The sequence below is a fragment of the Clinocottus analis genome, unplaced genomic scaffold, assembly GCF_023055335.1.
Source record: "Clinocottus analis isolate CAN_PGR_092001 unplaced genomic scaffold, fCliAna1.0.p SCAF_96, whole genome shotgun sequence".
In the NCBI taxonomy this organism is placed as follows: Eukaryota; Metazoa; Chordata; class Actinopteri; order Perciformes; family Cottidae; genus Clinocottus; species Clinocottus analis.
The window spans coordinates 34,280-55,502 of NW_027176258.1; the positions used below are offsets into that span (position 1 = coordinate 34,280).

The window sequence follows — 21,223 nt, forward strand, 5'->3', positions numbered from 1 at the left end:
TATTATCCACATTTTCATGTTGTGTGTATTGCTATTTTACTGTATACGTTTCTTTAGTTTACTACTTCATTTTTCGTGTCATTACTCTACTGTTATTGCTGCTCCTAAAACCTTACTTGTCATCATAAGTAAACTGTTCTACAGAAGAAAAATACTTCTGACGCTGTTGTCAGGGTTGTCAGCTTGGGTACAACAGAAACGCTTAATAGAATCAGACTTCCTGATGTCCAGACGGCGGCTATTCAAGAGGAAAGGGAAAGTAGAAAAAGGCCCTAACTTTCGCCTGACAACTTCTTTTGAAAGAGTAACTGAAGTAAATAAACCCCAGCACTGTTACTGTTTTTAAACTACCTTTCATCATTTTTACCTTTTCAATGTGCTAATGCTAAATGCTTTTACTAATTGCTATAGAGCCAGGTCTCTGAACAGATGTTCGCACAACAGTCACAAAACCTACCTTTTCTGGGTTTGTGTGAAGTCTTGTTTGATCTATCTTTTCCTGCAACCTGACATCAGAACAGGCTGGGAAATGAAGTAGCTTTCGGTCCTAGTTGGCTTAGCATAGCTTCTATCTGAGCTCTCCTCCCTGTCCACTTACCTTACACGACAGCTGGATTCTGGTGAGATCACGTGAGAATCACAGCACATATCACATAAAAATCCCCCCCAAAAATATGATTTTGACCAATTGTGGTGCACCCGAGAGGAGACTATTTCTAGTCCATTGATGCACACAATGATGGCTACTAAAGATGTTAGCTGCTGTAATAGAATCAGTTATATCTGAACCGCAGAGTATTTCTACATTAAAGGAAGCTTCTTAAGTAAGCGGTCAGAAATTGTGCTACACTTTGACCCTCAGGACAGACAGGAGGCCTGAGTTCTGAGAGCAAAGATCCTGATTGGAGTATAAGTTTCAAGGGGATTAGACAGGAAGCATACCCATTTACAATTTCTTTGGGTCTAAAAAACACCTTTTGGTCTGAGCTGACTTAGATAGGTAACCAATGCTGTCTGATGGTAAGTAGCCAATATGTGCATAACAGTACTCTTACTGCCAGTACAGGACAATCAGACAACGTGCACTTCCTAATATGGGACAGTGTGTTAAAAGACCTAATCGTCTAAAATAAAGTAAAAAATGAAATAAAGGCAAAAAGTGGTTGTGTTTACACATGTTGTTTAACAGGATCTAGCACAGAGGAGGTTTAGATTAGGCTGTTGTCTTCTGTCTGTAAGTTTTGTTATTGCGATAGCGTTGCAACTATGCAAGATGCAGTCACAAATAATTTACAGGTGTGCAGCTAAAATAAAGCATTAGTAGACTACTAACCTGTAAATAACTATTGTTATTGGCATAAATCATACTGTCCCACGTTTTTGAACCACACTTCATGGGACAATGGGACATTTGACTGAACTAACAAGTATATTATCTTTAGATCATAGTATTATTTCTTTTGATGAACACACATATAAATATATATTTTGTTTAAAATAGCACAATTGTTTTATTCATTAGAAATGATAAACCTCAACATTATTGCCACTGCGCTTTGGGTGGACATCTCACAGAGGGCTTCCAGTTTGAAGATCAATCCACCCTGATCTATGACAGACAAAGTCATGCGATTTGGGTCACATGACATCTCAGCTTGTGTGTTGTTCACCATAGCTGTGTTTTACTTTATAAACTTTCATTAGTTTGAGGACGACCTACAGAGAGCTTTGCTGTCTTACGTGAGGCTAATTTACCCAGTTGACGTTGACAAATGCGTACACATACCGAGTTTATTTTAAAAAGTTAAACACTTCACGAATGATTGTATGTATCTTGACAATCACCGAAAAAAAATAAATATATATATATATATATGTATATGTATATATATATATATATATATATATATATATATATATATATATATATATATATATATATATATATATATATATATATATATATATATATATATATATATCGTATTTCGTTCATGTCAACAGTGTTGGGAATATGAATACCATGAATGGGTGGACGCAAACATAACCAAATCCGCACTCGCAGCCAATAAAAGCACATTATTGTACGCTTGACCAATCAAAATAGAAGCCAGCGACAACATGGTTTCACTACCAGCCAATCGGAAGAGGCTAAGGTGTGACGTAATGCCGTCAGCTGTTCTTGTTTTGCTTCTGTTTTTCCCGTCTGTTCCTCTAGGGTCTGGATAACCGACCACCATAAATATCCGCAGAGAAACTGAAATTCAATTGATTTCTAGCGGAGAAACTCGCCAGCTGTGCCGCGAGCGCTCACCTTCACGTTACTCGGTACACATTTCTTCCAAATTGGAGCCGTCTTCCGCCGAGATCGAGCGAAGAGGTACAGCCGATCCCAGGCCTCCAATCCAGGGCGGAGGGAGGGAAGGAGGACGCTGGGAATCGGGATGGAGACCGGAGAGAGTGCCGACGGGCCTGGCGGGCCGGACGGACCGGGGCTGCAGTTTGGCTGCGCCTCCTTCAACCAAGACTCCACGTAAGTAAGCAGGAAGATCACAAGATCTCAATCATCAGAGTGATTTCTCCCTGACTTTAAACCAAAGCACGAGGTTTGTGTTCAAAATGTGCATTTATTCACTATCACCAGAACGGTGTATATAAAGCAGAGTTGCTGATACACACAATTAAAGGGACAATCCACCAATTTATTTGACATATCACAATCCGCACTAGAGCAATTTGAGGAAATAACATGATGTCATTGTGATGTGTCAGGGTTGTCATTTGAACCCCGGACGATAGAAAGAAATTGTGGGTCTAAGAAGCTATGGAGATGTGTTGAATGTAGGATTCAGCATGTTTGAAGCTGGAGCTATAGATTAAAGTCAATATGTGGGTATCTGCTTCTGCACAGGTTCTAATAAAGCCTTAGTTACATACTGGGACTTGGGGTTATCATGGCCCTCTATCTTTAATTCACCAATACAAGGTTAAGCTCGGTCTCTCTCAATTACTAGATTTGTGGATTTAGGTTGGTTGCTCAAGTAGCCCTTTAATCTGCAGCTGCTCAGTGTAACCATGGTAGCATATGTTGATGGCTGCAATAGCAGCTCTCCTGGATCACTAGGGTGTTCTCATTGCCTTGCTCAAGGGTGGTGTTTGCCAAACAGTTGCTCTAATTCAAGTGTTTTGCATGGAAGCTGTGAGCAACTGCCAAGTGTCAGTCATCCTCAACAGGTTGTTGAGGATCCAAACAACAAGTCACAAGTCCCCTTCTTAAACTTTAGTATAAACATACAAAAGACCTGTTTACGGAGCTCAACCCCTTGCTCATGGAGGTCCATTCAGGCATTTGGTTAAAGTGCTGAGTAATCCAAAAATAGGCGCAGGAAGTTGTGAAAGAAAGGGTGGGTGTATTTAAATGTATTCTGTCTGTGTGGTTATGTGTTAAATTGCACTCACCTAACATATTCTACTACTACTCCTGCAGAGTCAGCAGAGCACTTTCTCTAAAAGATTCATTACGCTCCGCTGTCACAAGGACCAAAATAGGAAAACATTTCTGCCCAATGCAATTAGACTGTACAACAAATCGTCTCTGGCCAGATCCTCTGTGGACTAATTTTCACTTTACACATTCACATCTATATTTATATTTATTTATACTTAATATATGCACAGTTATTTGTATTATATTGTGTGTGTGTGTGTGTGCGTGTGTGAGTGTATATATATATATATATATATATATATATATATATATATATATATATATATATATATATATATATATATATATATTGCACACTGTTTACATTTAATTTAATTTCCTTAATACACTGCCATTATTTGTATTCCATTGTGTGTATTATAATATTATATATATATATATATATATATATATATATAAATATATATATATATATATATATATATATATATATTATTTTGTGTGTTTAGTTTATTAAGTAACGCAGACTTTGTATTTACGCTTCGTCGCCATCATATAATTACTCATTCCTTTCCCAAATATTGATCAACTGATTACTTGACAAAATAGAGAGCGACTCAGAGAAAAACTATGCATCTGTTCCACAATCGTTTTGTACAAATGCGCCGTATTCTTGGCATAGTACTGCGGATTTCCTCCTGCTCAAAGACATGATGAGACGGGACAGGAATGTTCAGATGTCATGGTGGGGAATGAACACAGGTGGCCATTAAGAAAATGATCAGTGTAAAAATAAACTGCTGTCTCAAACAGGTTGAGCAGTCTGCTTGGACTCCAGGGTGGAGTGGAGTAAATCAAGCTACCGGCTTTCTGCATTTTAATTTTTTTTTATTTTTTAAAGTCTACTACAAGCTGTTAGGAGATGGGAAGTGACAGAAAGATTGATAGTTTGTTTGACAAGACAACAGAGGAATATTTCAAGAGTCCAGTGCAGTTTTTGCCCCTGTGTTCCTCACTTATTGGAGATCCTTTTTCTGTTTAATATGTTGAACGTGTCCATGTTTTCATCATATGTTACATTTCTAGCTCAGTTTTGTTCTTGTGATGTGTTTTCTTATTCCCAAATATTTAACAAATATTGGACAAGCGGCATGACATATGACAACTAATCAGCCTCGTTTCACGCCATTTACGCCACGCCCAGTCACGTCGCGTCACACCACATTACAGTACACCACAGTACACCTTATCACACCATATTACGTGGAGCGATTGCAACTCGATGGGCAGGTGGAACCTTGCATGGCAGCCCCTGCTATCAGTGTGTGAATGGGTGAATGATGACAAGTTAAGTTGCTTTGAGTGGTCGGAAAACTAGAACATATCTATTCAAATAGAGTCCATTTAACCATAACAAACTGACAAAGAATGTCAGTCATTGAAAAAGTGAAAGAAACTACAGCTTTATATGTGTTCCACTTGTACTAATGTGTGTGTGTGTTTGTGTGTGTGTGTGTGTGTGTGTGTGTGTGTGTGTGTGTTTGTGTTTGTGTGTGCGTACGTGTGTGTGTTTTGCAGGTCACTGGCTTTGGGAACAAAGACTAGCTACAAGCTGTTTTCTCTGACCATGGTGGAAAAGCTGGACTGTATCCATGAGAGCGGTCAGTATGGACCCAACATCCCTCCATATTTAGTGAAGAAAGCCATAGTGTTAGATATTTTAATATGTCAGTTTAGCCATTGAAAGTTGACATTGTAAACACCTCCATTTCATTCATGACGGCTTACGTAATAAACAGGACAAAAGGGTTCTGCTTTTGGTTAAACTGAGCGGTTGTATTAGCTCATCTGTCCCGAGCAGATCTGTCTGCTGTTGATAACATGTCAACATCAGGCCAAGTCACATTCCTTTAAAGGAACATGAGTTTGTGAAATATTTCAGGTTTCTGACAAAGCATAATCTCATAATGTTGTTCATTCTCCGGTTGAGCTCTTATTAAGGTTAATCTATTTCTATGGAAGGTACTTTCTTCTTAAGTCTCTCTCTTTCCACCAGTTAACTGTGATGTGTGTATTCCCCCTCACTTTTACATACAAATTAAATATATCACCTCCATAATAATGCTAAATACGCCTTCAAAATACACTATTGTTCAAAAGTTTGGGGTCACTAAGAAATGTCCTTATTTTTCAAAGAAAAGCACTGATGTTAACTGATAATAACATTAAATTAATCAGAAATATACTCTATACATTGTTAATGTGGTTAAAGAGTGTTCGAGGTGCAATTGTCTGTTTTTTAATGAAATATCTACAGAGGTGTATAGAGGCCCATTTCCAGCAGCTCTCATTCCAGTGTTCTAATGGTACATGGTGTTTGATAATCGCCTTAGAAGACGAATTGTGGAAGAATGAAAACCGTGTGCAATGATGTTACACAGCTGAAAACAGTTCTGCTGGTGAGAGAAGCTATAAAACTGACCTTTCTTTGGGCTAGTTGAGTATCTGGAGCGTCACATTTGTGGGTTCCATTATACTCTCGAAATGGCCAGAAAAAGAGAACTATGCCAGAACTTGCGAAGAAACTGAAAATCTGTCTGAGTGATCCCAAACTTTTGAACGGTAGTCTTCTTCTTCTTCTTCTTCTTCTTCTTCTTCTTCTTCTTCTTCTTCTTCTTCTTCTTCTTCTTCTTCTTCTTCTTCTTCAGCTTCTGGGTAAGATCCTCTGGGTCAGCGACTGTGGACTGTTTTTAACATTTCTTGTCAGATTTTTTACCTCTCCTATGAGTGTGGCTATTCAGAACAGATATGTGTATATATATATATATATATATATATATATATATATATATATATATATATATATATATATATATATATATATATATATATATATATATATATATACTTACCGTGGTCTTCAGATATGTGCATAGATACTTTACAGGAACCAGTTGGCTTAAAGCAATCTCATATCTGAAATCTATCCGTGCATCGCAATCACTTTGGTGATGCTTTGACTTTTCTTACAGTGTTAAACCAAAAACTAAATAGATCGGGCCAATACTGACTGAAGAAGCTGGATCTATATCTTCAATTTAACTCTATGTTTAAATATCCAATACATTGTATACTGGAATTCTGACCAATTTGTTGCTGTATTAATATGTTTACACATGAAGTGTAATCAAGGGTAGTTTGTTAATTTTTGTAATTTGTTATTTCAATAATAAATCAAATTTAGTACATTTCAGTTAAGGTCGATCCATGTCGATGTGTCCCTGGGCAAGACACTTAACCCTGATTTGTCCCCATAGACTGTTCTTGCGGTGTGTGAATGAGTATGAATGGCGAGCTAGTCCTGATGGGCATCATTTTAAAATATATGAACATACTGTGTTGAAAAAAAATCTTTCTTCTGACCTGAAATTAAAAAAAATCTGAGTTGTAGTGGTTGTGTTCCTCTTGAATCTCACTGCTCTTGAAGCAGCATCTCCATCATTGCCTGTGTCTGTCTGCTTCCTGTTGTCCACCAGTAGAGACTCCAGATGTCTACATTGTGGAGCGTCTGTTCTCCAGCAGTCTGGTAGTCGTAGTGAGCATTGCTATGCCGCAGCGCATGAACATCTACCACTTCAAGAAGGGCACGGAGATCTGCAACTACAGCTATCCCAACAACATCCTAGCTGTCAAGCTCAATAGACAGGTGAGTTACAGATATGACCATGTCCCTCATAATTCATCACAATAAGGAAGTAATTTACACACAGAGCCTCTCAGTCAAGAGCTTCACGTGTTGATGAATCATCTTTTTTGGACACCTAATCTTGAAAAATCTTAAAAACATACACCTTATAGCTAAAGCATACTCCACTTTATGATCTATTTTATTCTAGATGGACAATTGTTTACTAAATGAACTTCATGCTGTACCGAAGAAGACTTGGAACTAGAGATTGAGATCATGAACTCATGTTTACAATGTTTACTCTGGGAATAAATCAAGTATAGAGAAATTTTCTCATCGACTTCTACTAGAGACTCAAAACGCAAAACAAATCAAAGGTTCTGTTTTGATTCCCTTTGAAACATCCCCACCGTCTGGGAACGTGTACACAACTTTGCCTAATGACATGAGAAGCAGACAAACAGCCAAAGATCAGAAGCAGTCGCTATGGGCCTTTTTACCACGCTTGTGACATGGTTTACGGGATGACAATTTCCCCATGCTGGTCCAAACTGAAACATCTCAGTAAACATTGTTATTTGTCATATATATTCACTCTCCCCTCAGGAAGAACTGTAATTATGTTGGTGATGCTTTGACGTTTTATACAGTGCCACAGGCAGGTCAACATGTTTAATACTTTGGTGTTAAACTAAATATATTTAATCAGCCTCAGCTGATGTACAATCACATGGGATTTTTCATTCAGTTCACGAAGAATGTTTAATACATCTGGAGTTCACTTCTCTTACTATTCTCTAAACCAGTGTGGGCTGTGGGATTTAGACCTAGGCCTTCAATGAGTGCCGCATAGTCCACATCACGGGTGGACTGGGGGGAAAAGTGTCCTGGGAGTCCTAGACCGACCAACTTAATACACGGCGCGTTCATACACTCCTCCATGTGTCTGAACACCCGACCCGCGGAGCCACTCCACCATTATGACGCTGCAGAGAAGACGCTATATGGACCGACTCACGAGGCCACTTTATCCACCAGCGCTGAGTTCAGCCAGCTGATTTTCTGGTAGAGAGAATTCACGGTGTCCCACTGACCAATCAAAGCGCATGTTAATGGTCACACTGGGCCACTGACCAATCATATATATGACCATATATATGATATGACCAATCATCCACGCCATATTGCAGGCCTGGTACGTACAAGAACATGCCCAACTTGTCAAACTAAAGATCTGATTTGTTGAAGTGCATGACGATCAACCACAATATCCTATCCCTGTGTAGTTTAATCTGCAAAAGGGTTCATAAACTGCTTCACAGGCTCAAGGCTGAAGGCTGCAGGCAGAGGAAGACAAGAGCTGTACAGGGAAAAATAATTATAATACATGTACTGTATTTGTGAAAAACAATTACTTTATAAAATAGCTACAACTTTTAATTATAAAATAAAAATATATAAAATTTCTATGACTTTGTGATTCTGTTTAGGTCTGCAGTGAAGGCTTAGCAGGCCCTGACAGCCCATCACTGCTCTCAACACATTCCCTCTAAAGAGAAAATATGAGATCAATTTAAGAGAAGGGTGTTCCTATAACGATTGGGCTTTCACTGACAGAAGCCAACCCTGCCTGCATGAGTGGAGTGTAATGACCTGAGGTCTGCTGTGTCTTGCAGAGGCTGGTGGTGTGCCTTGATGAGTCCATTTACATCCACAACATCAAAGACATGAAGCTGCTCAAGACTCTGCTCAACACTCCGTCCAACCCCTCAGGTAAGACAATGATAACAAGAGTGATTCTTGGTAATCACACATGTAAAGACCAGCCACTGTCAGCCACTGTCTGTAAAACACATGATTCGTGGTTCACATACAGTTTCACATTTGTTGCTCGTTTGGACTATATATTATAGAACATAACCAACTGATGGTTGACTTCCCTGAACACCATTCCATTGACAATTTATTCGTTCTGTCCTCTCGCAGGTCTCTGTGCTCTTTCTATCAACCATTCCAACTCCTACCTGGCATACCCCGGAAGTGCCACCATTGGGGAGATCGTAGTGTATGATGCCAACAATTTGGTAAGAAACATGTCAACACAAAACACATCAAATAATTCATATTCCTCCGGGATTTCAAATGGAGTCGGCTCTGCAAACCGTCTCTTTGGCTCTGCAGAAACTCTATGCAAGCTTTTCTGTAGAAGTAAATGAGGCATCAGTGACATGAACGTTACATCAATGTAACGTTCTCTCTTTCTGTCCCCTGTATCATCCCTTCAGAACACGGTGACCATGATCCCGGCTCATGACAGCCCTCTGGCAGCTCTCACCTTTAACGCCTCGGCCACCAAACTTGCCAGTGCATCTGAGAGGGTAAAAAAGACTCACTGCATGTACATGTAGTTAATGAAACAAGAGTCAGTCTGTTCATCCAGCACTTTGTTTCAGTTCTGGATGTTCAGGGTCACCAGAGCATGAATCCTTGTTATTGTGATAACTTTCTGATCTTTTCTTTGAATTTGTCTCTGACCGGCACTTTCATCCATGTGAGCTCAGAAGTTAAGGCTGTATTTGCATTAAATTAGCTCTGGATACTCAAGGTCCCATAGGATGAGTTCTGCTGTTCAATTTTTGCTATTCGGGGACATTGCCTCCAATTTCCCCACCAGGCCGTAACATGACTTTACGAGGCAGATTTGAATGAAATGTGTTAAACGTGAAATGTGATAAACACATATGGTCCCTGTAGACAAACTCTTGTTATCTTTGACACTATCTCCAAAATGTGAACTTGTGCAGGTTGCCATGACAGTTGATCACATTATGGCACATGGCCACATAACACTCAGTCAAACTACTTTTATAGATCTGTTAGTAATGCGTAACTCATCATTGCATTGTGTCTTTCTTATCTGTATTATTGGATACACAAGCATTTTAGCATTAGGAGCTTTAGATACAATGACCTTTTATTTTTTTTGGGGTGGTTTGAAGTACTTATTTATTGTCAGTGTATTACCTACACTAGATAAAGTTAGGAGAAACAGACAGAAGTACCAGCAGAGTTTGCTGTCTTTTCGTTCAGTTCACTTGATTCTATAGGTACCAAAATATGTTTACAGCAGTACATTGCTTTGCTCTTGTCTGTTTCTCCAAACACCATCTACTGGAATAATATGGTAAATGGACCTGTCATTGTGTAGCGCTTTAACACTACTTGTCATCATTCACTAATTGGGAGGAGCCACTAGAGCTATCAGGAGTAACTGACATTCATACACACATTCTTACACTTTAGGTAAAGCTATGGGGACAATTTGGGGTTAAGTATCTTGCCCAAAGACACATCGATATGGATTAGCGGACCCAGGGATCGAACTGCCGATCTACGAAGCGAATCATCTGCTTGAAGGACGACCCTGCTCTATCACTGAGCCACACTAATACACAGACTATAGAAAAGTACCTCATACAGTCACACTTCAAAACATCACAACTATCTCTTTTTACAGATTTATGGCATGCATTAATCCAGAATGAGGATACATTCTACAACTCCACCTCACTTGCCTTTCATGACCCATCACTTCCAGTAACATATCAGGTTATAAATGAAAAGAAACAGGTTCCTCGTAGAAATCGAGCATCTGCTAGAAATCTGAAGTAAAGATGACACCTCACTGGCTGTGTGTCTTACAGGGCACCGTCATCCGAGTGTTCTCCATACCTGAGGGACTGCGTCTATTTGAGTTCCGCCGGGGAATGAAGAGGTCAGAGTTCCAACACATCTTATAAGATCTGCACCCTGTCCAAAGAACGAGCACAGCTAGATATATAAACTGAATCATTCCAAATACAAAAAAAAGGCATTCTTGCAGTGCTGCAGACATGCACATTTCCTGGAGACCTAAGTACATACTGATGACTGGATTCTAGTTTTTAAATGGCAGATGACCTGAGATTCTCAATTTGTGCGCGTGCGTGTGCGTGTGTGTGCGTGTGTGTGTGTGTGTGTGTGTGTGTGTGTGTGTGTGTGTGTGTGTGTGTGTGTGTGTGTGTGTGTGCAGGTATGTCAGTATAAGCTCACTATCCTTCAGCCCTGATGGCCAGTTCCTCTGTGCATCCAGCAACACGGAGACGGTGCATATCTTTAAACTAGAGCAGCTGGGGCCAAGGTACACACGCACACACACACACACACACACACACACACACACACACACATACACACACACACACACACACACACACACACACACACACACACACACACACAGAACAGACACTCCACAAGTAAGAATGACCATGTGTCACTGTTACCTGTTGGTTGCTATATTTCAGGAAAGCTACGATTTAGACTAATATTATTTTTAGACAGTTCTATCGATATCATATCATACTCACCAAAGTATGGGCGTAGTAGGATGACCTTGTTGCTCTGTATATAGTGGAGGGGACGAAGCTGCCACCTGGACAGCCTATGTGGGGAAGATGTTCTCAGCAGCCAGCAGCTACCTCCCTGCTCAGGTATCCGGCATGATGAGCCAGGACCGAGCCTTTGCCACTGTCCACCTCGTGACATCAGCTCAGAGGAACATCTGCACCCTAGCTATGTAAGCTTTGGGAATCAGGGAATAGGCCTTTTATATTACATTCAGCCTTTCTGTGTTCATATGTGGTTTCTTTACAGTTTTGTTTTTGACCTTGAGAGAAGAGATTTTTACTCGTCCTCACTACCATTTTTACTTGTCCTCATTCCTGATCCAGCTATGACAACACAGAAATGGAGTTGACTGCAAACTATTTTTAGGGTGGTACAAAATGTAAATGAATCAGTTCATCTCACTGTTGGGTTGGACATTAGTGAATGCTTATGATTGTTACACAACAACTTCAACAAATACTCAATCTGATGTTCCAGCATCCAGAAGCTTCCGCGGCTACTGGTGGCCACAGCTGACGGCCAGTTGTTCATCTACAACGTAGATCCACTGGATGGAGGCGAGTGCACGTTAGTCCATAAACACAGGTGAGGCTATGATTGTTTTCACAACCAGGGCTGAAATAGATGTTAAGCGGAAGGAGGGAGGAGAACCCCAACACTCTGATGTAATCGTTAAATTCAGTCTTGCTAGATTCTCCATTCCCTACTGATAAACTGTTCTTAGCACAGACTGTAGTTAGCACTTTTACCATCGCTAGCTGCTGACTCAGCCATGTCCAGAGGTAATAGATATTCTCTGAGTTCCATATTGAGCACATGTAATAAGGTGTTAAAACAAAGAGTCATCCAAATGTTAGACCAGGATATATTCTGTAATGTTTTGATCTATATGAGAGTATTTACAGAGCAAACAACATCAACAGATTGTACATCATTCACAGCCGTTAAAGGCCTCTGACAACTTACATTTTTTTCCGATTGCTAATCGACAGCGGGCACAACTGGAGTCACATGTGCAAAACTCTAACTACAGCAGCAGTTCATGGGGACCAAACTCTAGTTCGTTTTTCATTGCTTGAACACAGTTTTCAAAACTCTACACACTTATCGCATGACTTTAACCACAACGGGCACAACACAGTGGATTTACAGCACTTTGTTCAAATGCTAACACACTGCTGTCAAAACTGTGAACCACACATTCAAAACAGAATAGATTTCAGCCTCGTGCCTTTAAACACTGCTGATTGCAATTTCAGCTGGAAGGCTAAGCAGGTGTCTTGTTTTAGACTTGTTAGTAAACACACACACACACACACACACACACACACACACACACACACACACACATACACACACACACACACACACACACATACACATATATATATATATATATAATATATATATATATATATATATTATATATATATATATATATACACACACACACACACACACACACACACACACACACACACACACACATACACAGTATGTATATAGGTAGAGCTCAGAAAGACTCATTTTGGAAATGGAACCGGGAAGACGGGTTGGTGGAGGGAGAAAGGTGCATTGATAATTCACTCCAGAAGGTTCTTCCCCAGGTGCATGGCAAGAGAGAACATTAGATGGGATGTTGATGAAAACATGTGGCCTCATGCTAAAAAGAGGCAGGATTAGCCCCTTCATTATTTGTTTGAATTACAGTATGTACTTTTAGTTTCTACCTTTTTTTCTCATTACTGTAATTCCGTAAATTACTACAGACTATTGAAGCAAACTGCTAATTTTCATTTACCTTAAAGAATTGTTATCTTATAAAAAATGTAATAAATCATGTGAAAGAATGTCACTCTTTTCTTTGAAGAAAATATTATTTTGTATGAAGTCACTAAAATTGTTCAGACTGTAAAGATGAAAAGTTTGTATTTTCTGTATTGGTGTTTGATGCTAGTGTTTTTACTCTCAGTGTGTTCTAAGTGACAGTGTGTGTTATCTCAGTGAGGGTTGTGCATAGTGTTTGGCTGCACTGAGCGTGTTTTGAGCCATGTGTTAAGAGTTGTGTTGCTTGGAATGAGTTTTGCAGGTGATGTGAACTGTTTAGCTCAGGTCACTGTTGGTAGTGCAGACTGTAGTTTTGCACATGTGACTCCAGTTGTGCCCACTGTCGTTTAGCAATCGAAAAAAACTGTAACACCTCCATTATCTGTTCCAATTCAAAAATAGAGAATTCAAGAGTTGAAGAGTAGAGAGCACATTTGGGTGCATGCCTGAAAGATGCTTAATCGGCAATAGATTTTTAACAGAAACTAACTAAAAGATATACAGGGCATTAAAACACAACTCATACAAATAAATAATGTCCAACTTTATGTTTTTCAACCTGACTGAAAGTGAACACCAAAATCAGACCTAATGACCTAATGTTGGTAACTGTATAAAGATCTTTCTGTCTAACCAAACAATAATCAGTTTGTCAAGACTAAGTGGTGTTCTTGTTTCCTTCTTTATCTTTCTCTCTCAGGCTTTTTGGTGTTGATGATGACCAGGGTGAAGGACAGGAGACAGAAGGGTCAGAGGTCACAGGGCCGGCACAGGCTTGTCCATCCTACGCTGCGACCGCTGCCTTACCAGCTTCTGGTCCCGTCACTGCAACCCTCACTGGTTAGTAGTCACATACATTTCTCCATCTGTGTGTAGCAGGAAGATTTATTGCTGGACTAGCTTTGTGTTTAACAAGGTCCTTTAACTTCCGGCTTTATTAGTCAACTCTCTATGACTGTGATAGCTTGATCAAAGGAGGACTGCAATGTTTGTGGTGAACAACATGTTTTGAAGACAGAAGCAGTGAGAGTTAGCACTCCTTTTATCTTTCCTTAACAAAGGTGCTCTGAAAGCCTTGGAACAGTGTACAGTAGGACACCACCCACTTCATGTTTCTAGCACAAAACAATCCAGTTGATTTCCCACCAAATCTCAAAGTAATTAAATATACTCATGTCAGCTCCCGATGTTGGATGGTGTTTTTGTTTGATGACAGAGGTGTATTGGTAATAGTAATCATATTATATCATAAAATATAACCCTAACCCCAACCAAACCTAACCTTAGTGATGTTAGTAAGACTGGAGCCTTGCCAATGGGGCCATTCTCCACCTTCTGCCTGTTCATGTGTTCAGTTTGCTTTAAACAAAATGCTTGAGATTGAGACCATTAACTCATGTTTACGATGTTTACTGAGGTAATAGTTCAAGAAGACGGGACCAGAGGTGTCGCCCCCTTTTGGACATAACACAGAATGCATGTTTAAGACTCGTTTTCCGGCCCAGAAGTTGCCGCCTGTTGGATGGATAGTTTATTTAAGTCTTACTGCTGGTGAAAACTGAACATATCGGAATTCATTAAATGTTCACATGACTTAAATGACTGTGGTTCAGTTTTAGAGCTGGGTCGTCCTTTAATTAGAGGATTGGCGGTTCGATCCCCGGCTCCGCTATGCCAATTTGTCCTTAGGCAACCTTAACCCCAAATTGCTCCCATCGCTGTGCCTACCTTTTATACTGAGAGCATGACATCTGCCTGTGTCATGTAAAAATCAGGCTGCTCTAATGGTGTTGCTGCATCCTCGTCCTGTTTCTACCCAGGCTACTCTGAAGATGGCGGCGCAAAGAAAGGCGAAGTCATTCCAGAACATGAGTTTGCTGCTGGACCTGTGTGTCTGGATGACGAGAACGAGTTTCCTCCTGTGAGCATCCAGAAGTACTAATTGTCATCTATAGCTAGGTCTCCTAGAGCAGCTATACTTTATAGCCATGCCAAAGCATTGATGCACATAGAAAGAGATAGCAAGCTAACTGATGCTGACACCGTTTAGAAATGATGACCGCCCCTTTATACCCAATACCAGCAGCATGCTCTGCAAATGAGAGCAGAGTGGGGAACTTTGGATTTAGTTGAGGACTTAATTGTCTTTACATAATCCACACATAATCAATAAATGGTTAACTTAACATGTATTAACGTACACTGAACTCAAACTAATGGAGTCTAACACAACAGTCCTGAATGGATCCTCCCTTCATGAAGGTTTGAATATTCAGTTTGTGTTCAGACTGTTTTAGAAGCTTAAATTCAACTGTTTATTGGAGGCTGAAGTTTGATTAGTATTGTGGTATACTGAGGGTTTTTTGAATATGTGTCCCTTAAAACATACTTTCAGGAGTTACAACTGCCCTTGTACTTGTGTATAAAGTGAAACATGCAGGTTGAGAGAAGCATGTTGTGCTTTTCTATAGTATATAAATAGCATATAAATAGCATGTTGTGCTGTTTTATAGTATATATATATATATATATATATATATATATATATATATATATATGTATATATATATTTGTATATATATATGTATATATATATGTATATATATGTGTGTGTGTGTATATATATATATATATATATATATATATATATATATATATATATATATATATATATATATATATATATATATATATATATATATATAATGTATCATTTAAAGGGAGATGGAGGTGGAGATATTTGGTATAAATGGAATATATTTTTCATAGTAATCACCTAAAACTAAGAATCATCTAGTTCAGTCTAAGAAGGCTTTCTTAGTATTTAGTTGTTTACAATAGAGTACATCCTACACACGGTCCTTCACTTATCATCTCTGACATGTAAAACATTTAAATCGTTATTAAAGCAGGAAACACTTAAGTTGTTGAAAATATTATTCTTTAAAGAAATTTAAAAAATACTAGACTTTTATTCAGGTCAACTTCAAGGATGAATAGAGCAGAACTCTTCACATTAAGCATGTGAGCAAATAGGAATTAAAGTACCAAGCTTAACATGTGGTCATTATACTTGACAGTACAAAGTAGGCTGTAGAATTTTCAGAAACGATGAAAATAATTAAAGCTTCAACAACCTTAACACATTTTGTAGCCTTATTGATGCAGCCTGTGGAACAACAGACAACTTTTTGTATCATTCTTCATGATACAGTTACTCTGCTCCTTTTATCCTTTTAGTGCGCTAGGTGGCAAACATTGAATAAAGCCATAAGAACTTTATGCTTGCCAACTCCTCTGGCAAAAAGTAATTATCGGGGAAAGTAAAATATTCCAAGTGTACTTTTAAAATTTATTATTATTATTATTATTAGTAGTAGTAGTAGTAGTAGTAGGAGTAGGAGTAGGAGTAGTGTTAACACTATATGTACAATTGGTGAATTAAAGTTAGTAGATCTACTAACTTTAATTGATTAATATGTTAACCACTTGTCTATGAGTCCAACCGAGGAAAACCAAACACCTGCTAACCAAACTAGCTTCCTATTCCTCTGCAGTAATAACACAACATGTATAACTCATTGGATCATATATTTGGGATAATTCTATGACAGCAGAGTAAGCATATCACAAAAAAATTGTTTTGTATGTGTTGTACTGGAATTTACCCTTTTACCCAGAAATTGGGGCATGAGCTGCATTTGACAAATCCTGTAGACAAACTTAACGGGTGTGTTCCTGTGTTTTGGTAGATTAATTGGTGCCGAGATGGGACTGGAGGTGGCCAGGCCAGGCGCTCGTGAGGGGTAGAAGGACAGATGGACAAACAGACAGACAGGCGCTGTGTGATGATCAGCAAAAAAAAAAAGTTTTTTCAGGGTGCCAAGTTATTTCTTCTGTCAAAGAGAACATCATAATGATTAACATTCAAGTTGACAAAACACTGAACAAGAAGTAGATGTCATGTGGGATCTGGTCCTTGTGTTACAGAATGATTGTGTTAAAGCAGCAATAGTACCTCTAAACTTCCCTCCAGCTTATTGTCGACTCTGTGAACTGAGAGGACATTTCTCAACTTGTAGATGCTGTTACAAACATCAGAGGGTTTGTCTTTCAGGAGTGCTGAAAGTTTGAGGTGCATGCTGGAGCAGAAATATAACCACAATCTTCATAGCATTTTTACTTGACAAATATTTGTTTGTTGCATTATTGTAGCAACATTTTTTTTCATTAATAATATTTGAGTTCACGTCTATGAAAATGAATAATTTAATTTTCATTTTTATTCTATATTGTAATTTAATGTACTAGATGTTTTATGTATGCCTCCTGGATACACGCCAGAAGGTGTGTTTGTACTGTATGTTTGTTTGTGCCTATTATCATTTGTAAAAGAGCAAAGTATTTTGCTAATTGCACAAGACCAAAACAAGTGAAAGAAACCAAGAAATAAAATGAGTGAAATAAGAAAAAAACTATGCAAAGCAAATAATTTGTCTTGTTTTGTTTTCATGTGATGCATTTCATTTTTCACTTGATAATGTAACTTATAATAATAATAATAATAATAATAATAATAATAATAATATATTTTATTTGTTTGTTTGAAAGGTACTCAAGGAACTTTACATGGTAAAAACTAACAAAAGAAGCCATCCAACAATATACACGGGAGAAAACATAACAGTAAGAAACAAAACAAAAACATACTAGCATCACAATCATTCTGCAATCACAAGTTTTAAGTACTGTTTTTCATAATCAGATGTTCGTGTCTGTGGGTGCTTATGGTTATATAAGTGAGGTCAGTGGTGTAGTGGTCCCTGGAGAAGTGCGTATACTCTTAATTTTGCAGTTTTTTTAAGCAACCCATACAGCAAAGGATAAACGCCCTGTTTTATAAATAGTGACATACTCTATTTAGTTTACCCACAAATTATTAACCGAGTGTTATTTACACATTGCCACATGATTCATGCTGCTTGACCTCAGGGAATAAGGATTTTGAAATTACTGACCCAATACTGACCCACAGATTAGTAAGAGACAACTACATAATTATGCAATTTGAGTGAACTATTCCTTATCCTTACTCCATCCACACAAAATTGGACGACTTGCCTTGCAAATTGTCCAGAGATTTGTTTATTTTTTAAATAAAGTCGTTAATTTTAGAAATATTAATTTCACTGAATTGTCATGCAGCTTCAAATTCAGTTTGTTCTGGCGTCAAATGATGTCAATCAAAAGAGCCAAGATATTATATTCTTGTCATCTAAAAAGAGAAATGTGTGTGCAGGGACTTTACCTGGTTATTAAACGACTTGTTTCAGCTCATTTCTCCTCTATTAATATTATTGTTGATCAGTTAGTTCATGTATTAGGGATTGATCATATTGGGCTTTTAGGTTCATTTTTCCGTGCCTTAATTTCGGATGTGAGTCGGTCCGTGCGCTTTGTCTCGTAGTCGCGCTATACATCGCTGATTTTAATGTCGCTGAACATGAGTTGTACTGCTCTTGAACTGATTGTGAGAATAAAAAATATTTAACTGTCTCTACATTTTTGGTTAAAGGCTCTGGTGAGCGGTCCACATTTCTCTTTTTGGAGCGCAAAGTGAAAACACTTCTCTGATTCACGTACTTTTTTCAACTATCTGATCTGTCGCTCCGTGTGTGTAAATATGGCTCAAAAGTCGAGGGCGGGGCTTAACGGAATACACACAAGTGATTGGTCGAGTGTTCCTGGCCCGCTGAACGAGAGCCGCAAAGGCAGGAAAAGCTGCGCCGGTGAAATAGAAGCGATCCATCAACAGTTAATAATTCAGAAATAATAATTGGATTTCGGTCCAGGGTCCACAGACAATGGCGACTTGGTCCGCCTGTGAGTGGCCTAAGCACTAATAAAAAATGCGCACCAGCGGTGATGGTGAAGTAGGTAAACACAATGCTGACTGAAAAATAACGTCTTATACCTGCGTATACCACGAGGTCAGTCACAAATACACACTACACAACGTATATAGCCGCCATTCACAGGTAGTGTTGTTGCATAAATGTGTTTAGCTGTCAATATACATTCAATATTATCAAGGACAGTACACTGTGTTTCTATTGTTGCTTTTACAGTAACCAAACATCCCCTTTACAGTCGCCATGGTCAGACGACACGATAGACGATGTTGTACAATTGGTGAAAAGCACAAACTGTCCTAATGCCCACATGAATGACACCTCTTCTTTAATCAGACACTTTTTATATATAACTTAAAGTCAGCATTGCAGTGTCAGTGAGTGCACTGCAAACAGTGGCATATATGCACCATCTTCAATTGTGTGGCAGAGGGGTTGTGTGGCACATCCAATAAACTAATACAAGAGATAACACACATAGTTTGATGGAGGAGAAAAGAGCATGCTTTTCTATTTTTTTAAAATGCAGTCATGATTGTCCATTTCTGCTGACTACGAGATATTATACTATCTCCTCTGACTATCACACATCAAACAGACATACAGATATGACACGTTCTTATTTTGTTTTTATGTCAGCCTGTCATTGGTAAATTGTAATAGATGGCATTGCTTTGACATCCAGCACCACCGTGAAGAATCTCAGAGTTATCTTGTCTTTTAACTCCTATGTAAAACAAATCTCAACTGCGGCTCAAGTTTGCCCTGGTCCAGTCTCTAGATATGCTGCTATAACCCTAGACTGCTGCTGGGGGACATCTTAGGATACACTGAGAACCTCTCTCCTCTTCTCTATCTCCTTCTGTATGAACTTTATCTCCTTCTGTTCCTTCAATGCATATTACTAACTCTACTTCTTCCCCATTGTCTTTGTGCTTTCCTGCCGCACAGGTTTTCATGAATGGTGGTTACATCTGGACCCCGGTCCTGCCTCTTGCCTCCTTTTGCCTGCTGCCTCCTGGGCCCTTTTTCTCCTGCCATGACCCTGCTGACGTCCACCTTTCTCCTTCTGTATACACCATTAATGCATATTTTGCTCAACCTTGCTCCTTTTCTGGAATCTGTGAGTTCTCTCCTCACAGGTGTACATGGATCGTGGTTTCATCAGGACCCTGGTCCTGCCTGACACCTCAGGCTATTATCATTGTTATTATTAGTGGCATTTCAAATTAGTATTGCTAATAGCATTACTGCTTTTTTTCATTATATAAATACTTTCTGATATAATTATTGAATGTTCTGTAACTCTGTTGTTCATTCTGCACACATGACATATATTGAATTTTGTCCATCCTGATAGATTGATCCTCCTCTGTTGCTCTCCCCAAGGTTTCTTTCCTTTCCGCTTTCCGGTTACGTTTTTCAAAAAAAATAAAAAATCCTGATACGATGTGATGTCCCTGGACAGAGGATGTTGTATTGATACAAATTGTAAAGCCCATGAGGCAAATTAGTAATTTGTGATTTTGGGATATACAAAATAAATTAAATTGAATACTACATGAAATTATGAAAATGTACATTTTGAGTTTAAATGTCAAAGTGCCCAGATTTGACTACCAGATCTGAGCACTGAATACATTATATCTTTATCTGGAATTGAAGGTATTCTTATAGAAACTCAGTCTCCAGGACCGATGGAGAAGCAGGACGACTTATTATTTGAATAATTATTTTGAGATTGTATCTAGGTCCAATCAGATTTTAAGACTGGAACTTGTCTGACAACTCCTACCACACATCCCTATCACAAACAGAATAGTATTCAGGCACTGAACACTCAACAGCTCAGTCACAGCGCAGAGATAGGTGAGTCATTTATAAATAATATTGAGCTAC

At 38.7% G+C, this 21,223-nt stretch overlaps 1 protein-coding gene across 3 annotated transcripts; it reads left to right on the forward strand.

Moving 5' to 3' along the window:
• The first annotated feature begins 2,207 nt into the window (after window positions 1-2,207).
• wipi1 (WD repeat domain, phosphoinositide interacting 1) lies at window positions 2,208-20,817 on the forward strand. 3 transcript variants are annotated; one of them, XM_068570875.1, is made up of 13 exons: window positions 2,208-2,533; window positions 5,027-5,109; window positions 6,985-7,154; window positions 8,813-8,909; window positions 9,123-9,220; window positions 9,422-9,514; window positions 10,841-10,911; window positions 11,209-11,316; window positions 11,590-11,754; window positions 12,063-12,170; window positions 14,113-14,252; window positions 15,233-15,333; window positions 20,276-20,817. In XM_068570875.1, the coding sequence occupies exons 1-13, from the start codon at window positions 2,445-2,447 to the stop codon at window positions 20,555-20,557; spliced, it is 1,605 nt and encodes a 534-aa protein (XP_068426976.1). In that variant the 5' UTR covers window positions 2,208-2,444; the 3' UTR covers window positions 20,558-20,817. The 3 variants fall into 3 exon arrangements, with proteins under 3 accessions (XP_068426976.1, XP_068426977.1, XP_068426978.1); XM_068570876.1 differs by having other exon boundaries at window positions 6,988-7,154; XM_068570877.1 differs by lacking the exon at window positions 20,276-20,817 and adding an exon at window positions 17,165-18,939.
• Window positions 20,818-21,223: the final 406 nt, after the last annotated feature.